At 40.6% G+C, this 18,155-nt stretch overlaps 1 protein-coding gene across 2 annotated transcripts in view; it reads right to left on the reverse strand.

Annotated features, from left to right (window-relative positions):
* Positions 1-18,155, reverse strand: part of SH3BGRL2 (SH3 domain binding glutamate rich protein like 2) — a 77,050-nt gene that overhangs the window by 33,778 nt on the left and 25,117 nt on the right. For both annotated transcript variants that reach the window (XM_055274186.2, XM_063637850.1), the window contains exon 2: positions 400-585. In XM_055274186.2, coding sequence (XP_055130161.1) covers positions 400-585 — 186 coding nt within the window. The remainder of the gene's footprint in view (positions 1-399; positions 586-18,155) is intronic.

The raw sequence follows: 18,155 nt of genomic DNA on the forward strand, positions 1-18,155 counted from the left end.
AAAAAAAAAAAAAAAAAAAATTTGATTAATAAATTAATAATTAAAATGATTATTTTAATGCTTCAAAATTTAAAACATAATACACACATACATACATACATACATACACACACACAGAGAGCTTCCCTTCCTACTTCTGTTTCCAAAGCAAAGACAGAGCTCAGATTGACAGACACATGTACACTTACATTCACATACCACACAACCCTCGCACATACATACACAGTCCATGACCTTGGACTCACATCCCGTCTCAACTTCATCCTCTGTTAGACTTGCGGATTTGAATGGGCATTGGGTGAAGAAGGCACAGTCTTCACTGGAAAAACCCACCTGCACTCTAGGTGACGTGTTCTGAACAATAAAAAGAAACAGCATGATAACAGTCTAGCCACTTACTCCACAGTATCGGTCGCCATTAAATATCTGAGGTGGCAGGGGGTTGCCCTGAGTGGGTTTCTTTTCCGGGGGGACGTTTTTGTACATCCATTGCCTCTGTTCTTCTGACATTGTGATATCCACCTCCTCAAACTCTATCTTGTTGGCTTCCAGAAATCTAACCACATCTTGCTGCTTCTTCTTTATCTAAAGAGAGAAGACAAACAAATAAGTAGATATGCTTATCTGAAACAGTATGTATATACTTCCAAACTGAACTAGATTTATGTCATTGATACCAAAAAAGAAGTGATTTATGTAGGTGTCACGCACTGTCCACTCACTAGATATCCAATGGAAGACTAAGCCAGTCTTAGTCTTAGTTGTTGTTGCTGTTTTGAGATGGGGTCTCTCTATGTTGCCCAGGCTGGTCTCAAACTCCTGGGCTCAAATGATCTACCCACCTCGGCCTCGCAAAGTGCTGGGATTACAGGTATGAGCCACTGCACCTGGCCACTAACACAGTCGTTTCATCAACCTAGACTCCCCAGAACTCGGGAGCACAATTCAGGTGGCTTGGAAAGAATGGACTATGAGATGACAGAGTGACTTAGTTCTCAGTGGGCCATAACCACTCCCCATCCCACCCCAACCCCACCCTTACCCTTGCAAGAAGTTGACATTTATAGTCATAAAAGCTCCCTTTGCCCAAAACCATCTGAAAACCATGTATAGACTATCTGAGATGTCGACATTTCATTGATTCATGACAGCAGCAACATTTTTATTCCCCTCAGCAGCCTTCTTCAGAAATTCCACAGCTGTAGCCACTACCATGAAAGCATCCTTTCATCAATTCACAGGAGAAAAATGTTCTCCACTTCTAAGGTGAGAGTAAACAAAGAATATCATCTTACTTTGAACTCTTTCTTAACCCTTTTCATTCCTCTGATCTTTCACTTTTCCTTCTTCAGTCACTAGGGGTCAGATGCGCTCTTGAGGAGCTGCAAATCCATCTCTGCAAAGTTTTCAAAATGTTGCCTACCTTCTTAAGAGTACATACTAACTAATTGAGATGGAATGAAAACACAGTAGTCTCTCCTTATCCATGGGGGATACATTCCAAGACCCCCAGAAGACACCTGAAATGACAGATAGTGCCAAACCCCTATATATACTATATTTTTTCAATCTGATGACCAGGAGGCATGTCCAGGTTTGTGTTTTAAAGAGATCACTTTAATACTATGCAGCTTAAAAAGAAAAAAAAGAGAAGCTCTGTACGTACTGTTAACGCTGTTATGAAAAGCTCTCCAAGACATATTAGTAGGTTAAAAAGAAAAACAAGCAGCAGAACTATATGTAGACTAAGCTCACTTCAAAAAAAACGGAGAAAAATAAGAACGCATTTATATTTGCTTGTATTTACATTGTTTTAAAAAATTCTTGAAGGTCACGTAAGAAACTAACAGAAGCGGTTATCCAAGGGCTAGGGGAGCAGGAATTGGGTAAGGAAACAAAGTGGGAGCAAGAGTTTTACTTTAAAATGTTTTGAACATTATAATAAATGTGTTAATATTCAAAAGAGTAAAAAGAAGAAATGTATTTTAACGAGAGAGAGGTGGCACCCTAGCTTCCACAGAACAGCTTGGAGGATGGCAGTACACACCACAAAGATGCCCTGTTTTATACAAATCACGTTTTCCCGATGTGACATGAAGCAGAACTCAAAGCATTTTGTTGAGTCACTGGCCCCCATGATTCACTTATAAGAAAGGGCGGATGATTAAAAAGAAGACAAGAAAAAACAAAACAGGTAAAACCTTAGAAAATTAGCTAGTACTATAGCAAATCACCCAAGTAACAAGGTAGGAGAAACTTAATCTGGAGAAGGAAGTTTTCAAGTGGATGTCTGTGATACTAGCATCAGGAAGGAAGATGTGTCACACTACCACAGCCTGTTTGTAAGGTCTGCAGAGGTGAACATGGCCTGGAACTGACAGTACGCCCCCTAGAGTGGCGGGGGCAGGCAGTTCAGGAAGCAGGAACTTAGAGGAACACATCAGCCTACTGGGTGGGGCCCAGGTAACAGAGAGGCTTCCCATGCGACAACAGGAAGCCATCAAGGGCACTTCATGTGCTGGGCTTAACTCCAGAGTCCAAATAGCCATAACATACACAATCATTTCCTTCACACAATGAATTTTTTATTCTCCCCACATTTCAACACTTCTGAAGTGAAATGAATCTTACAATCAATATCAAAAGGAATTTCCTAAGCAAATGGAAGAGAAGTAAATTGTGGGCCAACAGTCACTGCTTTCATCTATGTCATTTTTTTGTTCTGTTTTGTTTTGAGACAGAGTTTCACTCTTGTTGCACAGGCTGGAATGCAAAGGTGCGATCTTGGCTTACTGCAACCTCCACCTCACGGGTTCAAGTGATTCTCCTGCCTCAGCCTCCACTATGTGCCATCACGCCTGGCTAATTTTTGTATTTTCAGTAGAGATGGGGTTTCTTCATGTTGGTCAGGCTGAGCTCGAACTCTCGACCTCAGGTGATCCGCCTGCCTCGGCCTCCCAAAGTGCTGGGATTATAGGTGTGAGCCACCGTGCCTGACCTCATCTATGTCATTTGATCCATGGGTGGAAGGTACCTTCAACTCACCTGGTTTTTTTTTTTTTCACTTAAACACCCTTGGAAGCAAAACAATGGTAGTTATTTACCCAGTAACCAATCTCCCTCTCTTTCTAAATACGGAAGGCTGGTTTTACTTAGAAAAGCAATGTGCTCAGCTACAAAATCATTTTTACCCAAACACCTCTGTTGTCAGAGGTAATCACATGACACAGTTCTGACCAATGAGATGTGAGGCAGAGAGTCCTTGGGAAGGCTTCACTTAAATGAATGAAAACACAAAGCAGGCTTTTGCCCTTCTCTAGTCTCCTTACTTGCAGAAATGCAGATATGGTGCATGGAGGTGCAGAAACCATTTCACAAATGTGAAAACAAACACCATAAATATGTGAAAATACTATATGCTCAAGCAGAAAGACAGTAGCCTGGATCCTTAATGACATTTTGTAGCCGCCACCCCAGTCTCTTCATGCACAACCCATTCTACACCTTTCTGTATTAGACAAATAAACCCTTAATAAGTTAAGCCACTCTTCATCCAGTTTTCTATAGCTTGCACTCAAATGCAATTCTTAATTGCTATTTAAAATGACTTCAGAAGTCCTGTATTATGATGAAGGATTGAAAATAACAGCTATTACTGCACAGTAGAGCCTGGCAATAAAAGCTGTAAGACATAAACTTAATATATGTGAGTGAATATTTGTCACCAGATAAACATGAATTTGCTTAACCTACTCCACAGAGCAACAACCAACATGTTGGAACTAAAACAGGCAGGTTATCTAAAAGGATGAAGAGTGCATTTCACCCTAACATTCAAACACTACTACACACCATACAAAGCAATTAAAGGGAACACAGAACCCTTTGCATTAGATTGGGAGTAGGCAAAATATGGCCCAAGGCCCAAATCCAGCCCACTGACCATTTTTGCATGGTCTGCAGCCAAAAATGGTCTTTATATTTTTAAACAGTTGGGGGCAAAAAACAAAAGAATAATGGTATTCCATGACATGTAAAAGTTATATGAAATATAAGCACCAGTGTCCATAAACAAAGCTGTCTGGGAACACAGCAACACCCATTCACTCACATATTGTCTATGTCTGCTTTCTCCCTGCAATGGCGGAGTTGAGAAGTTACAACAGAGACTGTGTGATCCCCCAATGCCTAAAACATTGACTAGCTTCCCTTTATAGAAAAGGCTTGCCAACCTTTGAGCTAGATCACAGATCTTCATTTCTGGGTCAAAGTTCCCTTTCTCAGTGAGCCCTCCTTTGACCACCTGATTTTACACTTTTACCAGCTACCCCAGAACTCTCTACTTCCCCTCCACTGCTGTATTTTTCACCACAGCACTTGGCATCTGACAGACTGTAGATATTATGTATTTGTTTGTCTATCTCCCCCACTAGAATATAAATCCCCCGACTGGGTGCGGTGGGTCACTCTTGTAATCCCAGCACTTTGGGAGTCTGAGGTGAGGGAATCACCTGAGGTCAGGAGTTTGAGACCAGCCTGATCAACATGGTGAAACCCTATCTCTACTAAAAATACAAAAATTAGCCAGGCGTGGTGGTGCATGCCTATAATCCTAGCTACTTGAGAGGCTGAGGCAGGAGAATCACTTGAACCTGGTTGCAGTAATCAGAGATCGTACCATTGCACTCCAGCCTAGGCAACAAGAGCGAAACTCTGTCTCAAAAAAAAAAAAAAAAGGAAAAAGAGAATATAGATTCCCCAAGGCCAGGAGATTTTGTCAGTTTTATTAAACATTTGTTAAGGACTAGACAAGACGTTCACAGGTAGAAAGGCCTGTGAGATGGGGAACTTTCCCCCCAACCAACAACAGGGCTGATTCTTTTATCCTTGAGGGCTCACCTTCAGTATCACCTCTTCAAAGAGCCCTCTCTAACCACCTTGCTGAAGTTTTATTGCCTAAATTTATTAAAATTTTATTTATTTATATGTCTCTTTGTTTTTGTTCTCACCTCTCTCTCTACAACATCAATTCTGGAAGCAGAAAGACCAGCGTGCAGGAGGCCCTCAATAAATATTAACCGAATGGATGATTCAAGAATTATTCCAGTCCTAAATATCAAAGATTTCCAGGTGATGTTCAAGAGAAACTATTCAAACTAAGTGAGTAATTTAATTTAGGAACAAATGTAACTTACATTTAGCCCAACAGGAATATGGATCAAATGACAGTATTTCTCAATCCCAAAGCAGCACAGTTTTGAAAAGCATTGTGCTTAGGATGCTCCATTTAACTGTACATAGCCGAAATAATTCAGAAGAGTCTCTAGACCCTAATGCGAATAAAGACTTTGCTTCTAACTCTGACAATGATTGAAAAAGAAAGTAGTATGTAGTTGCATGTTTAAATAAATTCTATTGTCAGTTAATTTTAATAGTTGCAAGTGCATAACAAAACAAAAAGTGTTTTGCTTTGCTCAAATGGTTTTATTAAATTGTTGATACATTTGCAAATATGGCAATTGAGATTCAGGGTATTTCCCTGAATCTGCTTCCCATTACGGCCTTAGTACTCTATTACCCTCAACCACTTCCCCCCACTAACTTCAGGAGCTCTGAAGCAAACTCCTCCCTCAGATGTGCTTTGAAGCAGCCTTCTTGGCCACTGAATGGATAAGCCTTTACCCTTTGACTCCAGATCTGTGAATCTCCTGAGGAACCCAATGCCTGCACCCAAGCCCTGGTGACTCACCCCCACAGGGCCCTGGGCAGTAAGCTGCGGAGTCTCCTGACTCCGAGTGAAAACTCAATGACCCGTGGAAATCTTAGTGAAGACACTTGGAACCTTCACTGGCAACCTCCTGGCCCCAAGAGTCCCTAGGGATTGGATCAGAAGACAGGCTAAATAATTACCTTGCACGTGACTCAGCCTTAACCCCCTACTCTGTGGCACTGACTGCTAAGTAAACTTGCACGCCTCTACTCTCTTCTTGTAGGATTACTTCTTTCCTGGGAGGATGCCAGTTAACTTATATAATCAAGCAGACCCTGCCAGATTCCTTCCATAGGCTTCCGGACAGGTCTAGTCATGTTTGAATTCCAGGGTATACATAGCTGATGCTGCAGCATGGGACTCACTAGCTGATGCTGGAACCTTGGGACTCAATAGGAAATAAAGAGACATAATCAATTTGAATAAGAGTTTTTTTTAACATTGAGATTGAATACGAACAATAATGGGATAGCAAGTTTAACTGAAGACAAATGAGCCACAGAGGACAATGAGGAAAACCGGGGGGAGGGGGGTTCGGGGGAAGTATATATTTTAGAGTCAGGTTGTCCTGGTTTTAATTTTGACCCTGACAGATGGGTGGCCTTGGAGATATTACTTGGCTTCTCTCTTAGCTTCCATTTCCAAACATGTGAAATAAACTGCTAAATTAAGTTTAGCCTAAAGCCAGGAGCGGTGGCTCACACCTGTAATCCCAGCACTTTGGGAGGCCAAGGTGGACGGATCATCTGAGGTCAGGAGTTCGAGACCAGCCTGGCCAACATGGTGAAACCTCATCTCTACTAAAAATACAAAAATTAGCCAGCTGTCATGGCTGTCATGTACCTGTAATCCCAGTTACTCAGGAGGCTGAGGTGGGAGAATCCCTTGAACCCAGGAGGCGGAGGTTGCGGTGAGCTGAGATCGCACCACTGCACTCCAGCCTGGGTGACAAAGGGAGACTCTGTCTCAATTAAATTAAAAAAAAATAATAAAAAAATAAAAAAAAAAACTTAGCCTAAAGCTACCTCCTTACATATTTTGAGTTCAGCCTAAAGGTTTCTCCATCCATAGTAAACTGTAACCTAACTAGATACGTAAACAGATTGTAACCTACTCTTGGACCAATCACAGCATTTTAGCCAATTAAGGCAGCCAACTATTCGAATTGTGTCCAAACAAGGCAAGCGCCAAGCTGTAACCAATCTAACTTCCATTAGATTATTCCCGTTTTTGTACCTAACTTCCTTTTTCTGTACATAAATTCTTTGTGACTATGAAGCAGTGTCAGAGTCCTTCTGAACCTATGCTGGTTCAGGGGGCTGCCCAATTCACAAAATATTCTTGGTTCAATAAAACTCTGTTAAATATAATCTGCATAAAGCTTTTAACAGAACCCAATTATCTTTTTTCTATAGGTTCACTAGAAAATTAAATAAGAAAAGGCCTAAGCAGTAATGGGCACCTGCTCAATTGTTTCATTCACTCAAACATACTAGCTTTTCTATCTTTGCCCTAGATGTGGCCTCTGTCAAAAATATAGTAACCTCTGAGTGCTTTCAAAGGCTTTAGATATTCCACACAACAGTTCTTTATTTCACCTGCTTTCACACTTCAAACACACAGCTTTCTTTATTCTGACTTGGGGTAGACATAAGGCTGATTAGGGCCTCTTACGTACCTCAAATGGAAAAAAGTCAAAGACAGTGAGAGAAAATAGAAGGGAAAAGTTTTTTTAAATAGCTTGACAAAATTTACAAAGGAGGGCCTGGACTGGATTAAGGAAAGTAGAAGGCCCTAAGACGATTCTTCCTTTCAATGAAAAAGGGAGGAAAGGACTGAGGCTCTTTCCCTTGTCAAAGACCTCAGGAACTTTCCAGTGATTGAGTAGGGTACCTCAAATATACCTAATTTCATGGCAAATTCTTTAAATAAAACCCCATCCTTGGCCTTATTAGGCATTATGCTGTCATAAAAGAGGATGCAAATGGCAGAAAGTACTGTGGCAGACATTAGCCTAGTTACACCAAAGCCATTCATGATCTGCCCTGTGAAGTCTAAAAAACTAAAGCTCCAGTTTTCCCAGCCACACTTATAGCTGAAGCAGCCACGTGACCCAGATCTGGCCAGTGAGGTGTGCACCCAAGTGTGCTAGGTGGAGCTTCTGAACAGAGCTTGGCTTTCCTGCTGAAGCCCACAGATTACATTGCTAAGGCACCTTGTCCGTGCCCTTCCTCATTCTTCCAGCTTGGCATCGAAATGTGAGGGCTAGTGGTGCAGGGCAGCCTTTCCACCTTGAGGTGACAGGCATCAGAAAAGGCCAAGAGAATCCCAGCAAGGCAGGCCCTCAACAAGTTCAGCCTCCAGACTTACCAGGAGAGACTGAAACACCTCTGTTTAAGCTCAAGTTAGACAGGTTCTCTGTTACTTGCAAATGAACACATTCCCAACTGAAACCCTCAGCAGTATGCCTCATTGTTAGGGAGTAGGGCGGGGGTGTAGAGTAACCCCCAAGAAGCCATTTGCTAACTGGAAATGTTCTAATGCTGCTTAACTAAATGAGAGATTATACATAAAGTACAGTGTCTCCAGTTTCTATTTCAGTTTATCTTACTAGAAAGCAAATACCAGATTACCAAGCCAGGGATAAAGTGGCTGACTTACAAAAGATGGAAGCTTGAGTTTTATAGAATCACTGTCAGAAAGACAGATTATAAAATAAAGGTCAACTTTTGAAAAACTGTTAGTACATGTTATAAATTGAAACAATATAATTTTAATGATAGAAAATGCTGTGGTTTTCCATCTATGTATCACTAGCACAGTTCCTGGCACTTACTACATAGGCATATATTTGTATTAAACAAATAAATATTATTAAGCTTGAATTCATACTTTTAACTTTGGTTTTCTTTTTAACCAGTCAGTATTTTTGGTCCTGTTTTCTTGATCAATTTACATTGGTTTCTTTTTTACATGTTTATAATATGGTAAATCATCTTTCCCATTTGAAATTTTTTAATTTTAAAAAGCACATAATCTCATCACACTGAGGCTTTTATTTTTCATAGAACCTTCCAGGGAGTCCACATTTAGAAGTATACTTTATATAGTTGCCATCAGAACAAATGTTTTGGGGAAGGATGTTTCTGTTGTATTACAAATATTTTTTGTTTCTAAAATCTCCATAGTTATCTTATTGCATGTATGAATTATATTGAGTACTTATGCTAATGTATTTAAACATTATTCTAACATTGGAGATTTAGGTGTGTTCTAAAGATGTTTTATAAAAAATGTAAGTGTTTCAAATTTGCTGACTTTTTATTTATTTATTTATTTAGAGATGGAGTCTCTCTCTGTTGCCCAGGCTGGAGTGCAGTGGCTCGATCTCAGCTCACTGCAAACTCCTCCTCCTGGGTTCAAGCGATTTTCCTGTCTCAACCTCCTGAGTAGCTGGGACTACAGGCGCCTGCCACCACACCTTGCTAATTTTTGTATTTTTAGTAGAGACGAGGTTTCACCATGTTGGTCAGGCTGGTCTCAAACTCCTGACCTCATGATCCGCCCTCCTCAGCCTCCCAAAGTGCTGGGATTACAGACGTGAGCCACCATGCCTGGGCAACTTTTTCAATGATAACAAATGGTTATTAGTAGTGGTCTACCTAGCAGTACTAAAACACAGGGACCTTACACAGATTTTTCTAAATCTTGTCTCCTAAAGTCTTTCAAATGAAATATTTCAGTGCATTGTTTTAATGTAACATCTTTCTATCTTTCCGTTGGTTTCCTGGAATAGCTAATTGATATCATGGAACATAACATGATTTCAACTATCAAACTGTTAACAAAAACCTTTATATGACTGATGAATGGGAAGTAGTTCTGGCTGCTGCAAGCGGGACACTGAGGTCTGTGTGGGATGCTGGTTGGTCTGTGAACATGTGGCTCTGTTGGACTGAACACGGTGACAGTGACGCCAAAGACAGCAGCCTGATCCTCAATTGGGCCAGTTGGCTTTATTAATGTTCTAGTCCTGAACAGTCAAAAAGGGTTGGGTCTGTGTCACCTTGGCCAAGTTACTTATTCTACCAAAGCCTTGGTTTCCTCATCTGTAAAACACAGATAATAATTCAGCATAGAGAACTGCAGTGAAATTTAAATGTCATAATGTTCATAAAGTTCATAGTATAGTGCCTGGCATGCAAAAAGAGCTAAACATTAAATCCAATCATAAGTCCGTTCCATGGTGGGTGAATAGGAACAGCTCCGGTCTGCAGTTCCCAGCGTGATCGATGCAGAAAACGGGTGATTTCTGCATTTCCAACTGAGGTACCTGGTTTATCTCATTCAGACTGGTTGGACAGTGGGTGCAGCCCACAGAGGGCGAGCTGAAGCAGGGCGGGGCGTCGCCTCACCTGGGAAGGACAGGGGTCAGGGGATTTCCCTTTCCTACCCAATGGAAGCCATGACAGACTGTACCTGGAAAAACGGGACACTCCCACCCAAATACTGTGCTCTTCCTATGGTCTTAGCAACTGACAGAATAGGAGATTCTCTCCTGTGCCTGGCTTGGTGAGCCCCACGCCCAGGGAGTCTTGCTCACTGCTAGCACAGCAGTCTGAGATCCACCTGCGAGGCAGCAGCCTGGCCGGGGGAGGGGTGGCCACCATTGCCGAGGCTTGAGTAGGTAAACAAAGCCACCAGGAAGCTCAAACTGGGCAGAGCCTACCACAGCTCAGCAGGGCCTACAGCCTCTATAGACTCCACCTCTGTGGGCAGGGCATAGCTGAACCAAAGGCAGCAGAAACTTCTGCAGACTTAAACGTCCCTGTCTGACAGCTCTGAAGAGAGCAGTGGTTCTCCAAGCACGATGTTTGAGCTCTAAGAACAGACAGACTGCCTCCTCAAGTGGGTCCCTGATCCCTGTGTAGCCTAACTGGGAGACACCTCCCAGTAGGGGCCGACTGATACCTCATATAGGTGGGTGCCCCTCTGGGACGAAGCTTCCAGAGGAAGGATCAGGGAGTGATATTTGCTGTTCTGCAATATTTGCTGTTCTACAGCTTCCACTGGTGATACCCAGGCAAACAGGTCTGGAGTGGACCTCCAGCAAACTCCAACAGACCTGCAGCTGAGGAAACTGACTGTCAGAAGTAAAACCAACAAACAGAAAGGAGTAGCATCAACATCAACAAAAAGGACATCCACACAAAAACACCATTTGTAGGTCACCAACATCAAAGACCAAATGTAGATAAAACCACACAGATGGAGAGAAACCAGAGCAGAAAAGCTGAAAATTCCAAAAACCAGAGTACCTCTTCTTCAAAGGGTCGCAGCCCCTTGCCAGCAATGGAACAAAGCTGGACAAAGAATGACTTTGACGAGTAGACAGAAGTAGGCTTCAGAATGTCCGTAATAACAAACTTCTCCGAGCTGAAGGAGCATGTTCTAACCTTTCGCTGGGAAGCTAAAAACCTTGAAAAAAGGTTAGACAAATGGCTAACTAGAATAAACAGTGTAAAGAAGACCTTAAATGACCTGCTGGATTCGAAAACCATAGCACAAGAACTTCGTGACACATGCACAAGCTTCAATAGCCGATTTGATCAAGTGGAAGAAAGGATATCAGTGATTGAAGATAAAATTAATGAAATAAAGTAAGAATACAAGTTTAGAGAAAAAAGAGTAGAAAGAAACGAACAACGCCTCCAAGAAATACGGGACTATGTGAAAAGACCAAATCTACGTTTGATTGGTGTACCTGAAAGTGATGGGGAGAATGGAACCAAGTTGGAAAACACCCTCCAAGATATTATCCAGGAGAACTTCCCCAATCTAGCAAGGCAGGCCAACATTCAGATTCAGGAAATACACAGAACACCACAAAGATACTCCCCAAGAAGAGCAACTCCAAGACACAATTGTCAGATTGTGTCAGATTCACCAAGGTTGAAATGAAGGAAAAAAATGTTAAGGGCAGCCAGAGAGAAAGGTCGGGTTACCCACAAAGGGAAGCCCATCAGACTAACGGTGGCTCTCTTGGCAGAAACCTTGCAAGTCAGATGAGAGTGGGGGCCAATATTCAACATTCTTAAAGAAAAGAATTTTCAACCCAGAATTTCATATCCAGCCAAACTAAGCTTCATAAGTGAAGGAGAAATAAACTCCTTTACAGACATGCAAATGCTGAGAGATTTTGTCACCACCAGGCCTGCCTTACAAGAGCTCCTAAAGGAAGCACTAAACTTGGAAAGGAACTGGTACCAGCCACTATAAAAACATGCCAAATTGTAAAGACCATTGATGCTATGAAGAAACTGCAACAATTAATGGGCAAAATAACCAGCTAACATCATAATGACAGGATCAGATTCACACATAACAATATTAACCTTAAATGTAAATGGGCTAAACGCACCAATTAAAAGACACAGATGGGCAAACTCGATAAAGAGTCAAGATCCATCAGTGTACTGTATTCAGGAGACCCATCTCATGTGCAGAGACACATATAGGCTCAAAAGAAAGGGATGGAGGAAGATCTACCAAGCAAATGGAAAGAAAAAAAAAAAAGCAGGGGTTGCAATCCTAGTCTCTGATAAAACAGACTTTAAAACAACAAAGATCAAAAGAGACAAAGAACGTCATTACATAATGGGAAAGGGATCAATTCAACAAGAAGAGATAACAATCCTAAATATATATGCACCCAATACAGGAGCACCCAGATTCATAAAGCAAGTCCTTAGAGACCTACAAAGAGACTTAGACTCCCACACAATAATAATGGGAGACCTTAACACTCCACTGTCAGTATTAGACAGATCAATGAGACAGAAAGTTAACAAGGATATCCAGGACTTGAACTCAGCTCTGCACCAAGTGGACCTAATAGGCATCTACAGAACTCTCCACCCCAATCAACAGAATATACATTCTTCTCAGCACCACATCACACTTATTCTAAAACTGACCACATAATTAGAAGTAAAGCACTCCTCAGCCAATATAAAAGAACAGAAATCACAACAAATGGTCTCTCAAACCACAGTGCAATAAAATTAGAACTCAGGATTAAGAAACTCATTCAAAACCACACAACTACATGGAAACTGAAGAACCTGCTACTGAATGACTACTGGGTAAATAACGAAATGAAGGCAGAAATAAAGATGTTCTTTGAAACCAATGAGAACAAAGACACAAAATACCAGAATCTCTGGGACACATTTAAAGCAGTGTCTACAGGGAAATTTATAGTACTAAATGCCCACAGGAGAAAGCAGGAAAGATCTAAAATCAACACCCTAACATCACAGTTAAAACAACTAGAGAAGCAAGAATAAACAAATTCAAAAGCTAGCAGAAGGCAAGAAATAACTAAGATTAGAGCAGAACTGAAGGAAATAGAGACACAAAAAAACCTTCAAAAAAATCAATGAATCCAGGAGCTGGTTTTTTGAAATGATCAACAAAATTGATAGACTGCTAGCAATAAACAAGAAAAGAGAGAAGAATCAAATAGATGCAATAAAAAATGATAAAGGGGATATTACCACTGATCCCACAGAAATACAAACTACCATCAGAGAATACTATAAATACCTCTACACAAATAAACTAGAAAATTTAGAAGAAATGGATAAATTCCTGGACACATACGCCCTCCCAAGACTAACCCAGGAAGAAGTTGAATCTCTGAATAGACCAATAACAAGTTCTGAAATTGAGGCAATAATGAATAGCCTATCAACCAAAAAAAGTCCAGGGCCAGACCGATTCACAGCCGACTTCTACCAGAGGTACAAAGAGGAGCTGGTACCATTCCTTCTGAAACTATTCCAATCAATAGAAAAAGATGGAATCCTCCCTAACTCATTTTCTGAGGCCAGCATCATCTAGTTACCAAAGCCTGGCAGAGACACACACAAAAAAGAGAATTTTAGACCAACATCCCTGATGAACATCGATGCAAAAATCCTCCATAAAATACTGGGAAACTGAATCCAGCAGCACATCAAAAAGCTTATCCACCACGATCAGGTCGCCTTCATCCCTGGGATACAAGGCTGGTTCAACATATTCAAATAAATAAACGTAATCCATCACATGAACAGAACCAACAACAAAAACCACATGATTATCTCAATAGATGCAGAAAAGGCCTTTGACGAAATTCAACAGCCCTTCATGCTAAAAACTCTCAATAAACTAGGTACTGATGAAACGTATCTCAAAATAATAAGAGCTATTTATGACAAACCCATAGCCAATACCATACTGAATGGGCAAAAACTAGAAGCATTCCCTTTGAAAACTGGCACAAAACAAGGATGCCCTCTCTCGCCACTCCTATTCAACATAGTGTTGGAAGTTCTGGCCAGGGCAATCAGGCAAGAGAAAGAAATAAAGGGTATTCAATTAGGAAAAGAGGAAGTCAAACTGTCCCTGTTTGCAGATGGCATGATTGTATATTTAGAAAACCCCATCATCTCAGCCCAAAATCTCCTTAAGCTGATAAGCAACTTCGGCAAAGTCTCAGGATACAAAATCAATGTGCAAAAATCACAAGCATTCCTATACACCAATAACAGACAAACAGAGAGCCAAATCATGAGTGAAGTCTCATTCACAATTGCTACAAAGAGAATAAAATACCTAGGAATCCAACTTACAAGGGATGTGAAGGACCTCTTCAATGAGAACTACAAACCACCGCTCAAGGAAATAAGAGAGCACAGAAGCAAATGAAAAAACATTCCATGCTCATGGATAGGAAGAATCAGTATCGTGAAAATCGCCATACTGCCCAAGGTAATTTATGGATTCAATGCCATCCCCATCAGGCTACCAATGACTTTCTTCACAGAATTGGAAAAAACCACTTTAAAGTTCATATGGAACCAAAAAAGAACCTGCATAGCCAAGACAATCCTAAGCCAAAAGAACAAAACTGGAGGCATCACGCTACCTGACTTCAAACTATACTACAAGGCTACAGTAACCAAAACAGCATGGTACTGGTACCAAAACAGAGATATAGACCAGTGGAACAGAACAGAGCCCTCAGAAATAACACCACACATCTACAACCATCTGATCTTTGACAAATCTGACAAAAACAAGAAATGGGGAAAGGATTACCTATTTAATAAATGGTGCTGGGAAAACTGGCTAGCCATATATAGAAAGCTGAAACTGGATCCCTTCCTTACACCTTATACAAAAATTAATTCAAGATGGATTAAAGATTTAAATGTTAGACCTAAAACCATAAAAACCCAAAAGAAAACCTAGGCAATACCATTCAGGACATAGGTATGGGCAAGGACTTCAGGACTAAAATACCAAAAGCAATGGCAACAAAAGCTAAAATTGACAAATGGGATCTAATTAAACTAAAGAGCTTCTGCACAGCAAAAGAAACTACCAGCAGAGTGAACAGGAAACTTACAGAATGGGAGAAAATTTTTGCAATCTACCCATCTGACAAAGGGCTAATATCCAGAATCTACAAAGAACTTAAACAAATTTACAAGAAAAAAACAACCCCATCAAAAAGTGGGCAAAGGATATGAACAGACACTTCTCAAAAGAAGACATTTATGCAGCCAATGGACACATGAAAAAATGCTCCTCATCACTGGTCATCAGAGAAACGCAAATCAAAACCACAATGAGATACCATCTCACACCAGTTAAAATGGCAATCATTAAAAAGTCAGGAAACAACTGATGCTGGAGAGGATATGGAGAAATAGGAACGCTTTTACACTGTTGGTGGGAGTGTAAATTATTTCAACTATTGTAGAAGACAGTGTGGCGATTCCTCAAGGATCTAGAACTAGAAATACCATTTGACCCAGCAATCCCATTACTGGGTATATACCCAAAGGATTATAAATCATGCTACTATAAAGACACATGCACACATATGTTTACTGCAGCACTATTCACAATAGGAAAGACTTGGAACCAACCCAAATGTCCATCAATGATACACTGGATTAAGAAAATGTGGCACATATACACCATGGAATACTATGCAGCCATAAAAAAAGATGAGTTCATGTGCTTTGCAGGGACATGGATGAAGCTGGAAACCATCATTATCAGCAAACTATCACACGGACAGAAAATGAAACACTGAATGTTCTCACTCACAGGTGGGAATTGAACAACGAGAACACTTGGACACAGGGCAGGGAACATTACACACTGGGGCCTGTCGGGCGGTGGGGGCCTGGGTGAGGGATAGCATTAGGAGAAATACCTAACGTAAATGATGAGTTGATGGGTGCAGCAAACCACCATGGCACATGTATACCTATGTAACAAACCTGCACACTGTACATGTACCCTAGAACTTAAAGTGTAATAGAAAATAAATAAAATAAATCCAATCACTTCATTTAGTTCCTTAACTGAAACTTGGGCAGGTGTCAGAATTTACAGTCTACTGTTCTTGAGTTTAAAAGAATATTTTAGAACGGATCAAAAAGAGGTTACTACTGCCCTGCCCGTGGCTGGATGCTTCTTTCTATTAACTTGAATTAAATCTAATCCACCATTAACAAATTATTATCTGTACATATTTTCCAACTGGGAACTGTATTTTCAGAATAGGTTAGTCAATTCCCTTCATATTCCAGATCATACATTAATGAAACAATATTTGCTTTTAATTATTTGTATAATTTAAAAATAGCTAAGTAGGATAATACTAGAACTGAATTACAATTTAAAAAAATTAATTAGCCAGGCATGGTAGCGGGTGCCTGTAGTCCCAGCTACTCAGGAGGCTGAGGCAGGAGAATCGCTTGAACCCAGGAGGCAGAGGTTGCAGTGAGCCAAGATCATGCCATTGCACTCCAGCCTGGGCAACAACAGCGAAACCCCGCCTCAAAAAAAAAAAAAAATTAAAAAAAAATTAACAAGTCTATAAAACCTGCTACCTCAAATTTAATAAATTTATTTCTCAAAACTATGTTTAAGTTTTAATTCCATAATTACCTGTTCACGTTAAAAGCCTAAAATCAGCGTCTTCCACAGCCCTCCCTCCCTACAACTCCTCCACCACCAGCTACAAGAGCCACATCCTCTTCTGGTTTCCTAGTAACCACAAAGTCATCTCCTTTTCTTTCTTCTTCACTGTCTCCTTCAGCTACCAAATACTGGAAATTCTACCATTCCTTATATCTTGCCTATTTCCCCCATCGCTACAGTCCCTTTCCTATCCCACTGATGCTGATACCTCCAAGAATTTCCTTACTGTCTTACTCTCTCCCATCTAAAAGCAGACAAGAGTGTTCTTCTCAAGCGCATATCACTGCTTTTTCAGAATTTTATACTCCTCATTGGCTCTTGATTAAAAAAAAAAAAGTTCCATAGTCTCCTGGTCCTACTCTCGTCAGCCATTCCCATGTTTATCTCATCTTCAGAACCCTGGAATCTAATCTTGCTGTGCATTCCTTTCAGAATTGACTGCAACCTCAAACCTCTTGCTCCATCTCTTTTCTCTAAATTATGCAAATTCATCAGGCTTCAAAAGACTTGTACACACACCACTAAGTCTAAACAATTTGGTGACACCTTTATTTCCCACTTTCTCATGTATGTTCTTTATTTTAATATATAGTTACTGTAGATTCAGTGTGTGTGCACACACATTCATATTTATGTTACAGCTGTCCCTCAGTATCTGAAGTGAATTAGTTTCAGGAGCTCCCCCCAACCCCCATACCAAAATCCAAGGATACTCAAGTCCTTGATATAAAATGGTGTAGTATTTGCATGTAGCCTACACACATCCTCCCTTATACTCTAAATCACCTCTAGGTTATTTATAATACCTTATACAATGTGAATGCTATGTAAACAGTGGTTACCCTGTATTGTTTTTTAAATTTTTATTTTTTTATTATTGAACTGTTCTTTTTTTCTGAATATTTTTCAATGGATGGTTGAATCCAAGGATGTGGAACCTGCAAATACAGAAGGGCCAACTGTACTTATGGTCCTTGATGTATTGTGATATGTCTTCCCAAGAGTATTTTCCACATGGTATATATTCAAATGTTATCCAATGTTTCCTCTAGGAATTGCCTGGAAGAGTGTATTCTAGAAGGAAGAATGGGTGACTAAGATTTACTCACGTATCAGAAAACCAGAAAATTCAGATCTTAGTGATGGCACCACCACCCATTCACCAGCTTAATCTAGAAACCTGGACATCATCATTGACTCACCTTGATGATGCAATTAACCACCAAGTCATGACCTCTCTGGTTTCAAATTTTTTCTTGAACCCATCCACATTTCTCCATTTTCACTGCCACTGGCCCATGCCAAACCCTCATGTCTCCTCTAGAGCTTCCTACAT

This window comes from Symphalangus syndactylus, chromosome 4, assembly GCF_028878055.3.
Source record: "Symphalangus syndactylus isolate Jambi chromosome 4, NHGRI_mSymSyn1-v2.1_pri, whole genome shotgun sequence".
Lineage (NCBI taxonomy): Eukaryota > Metazoa > Chordata > Mammalia > Primates > Hylobatidae > Symphalangus > Symphalangus syndactylus.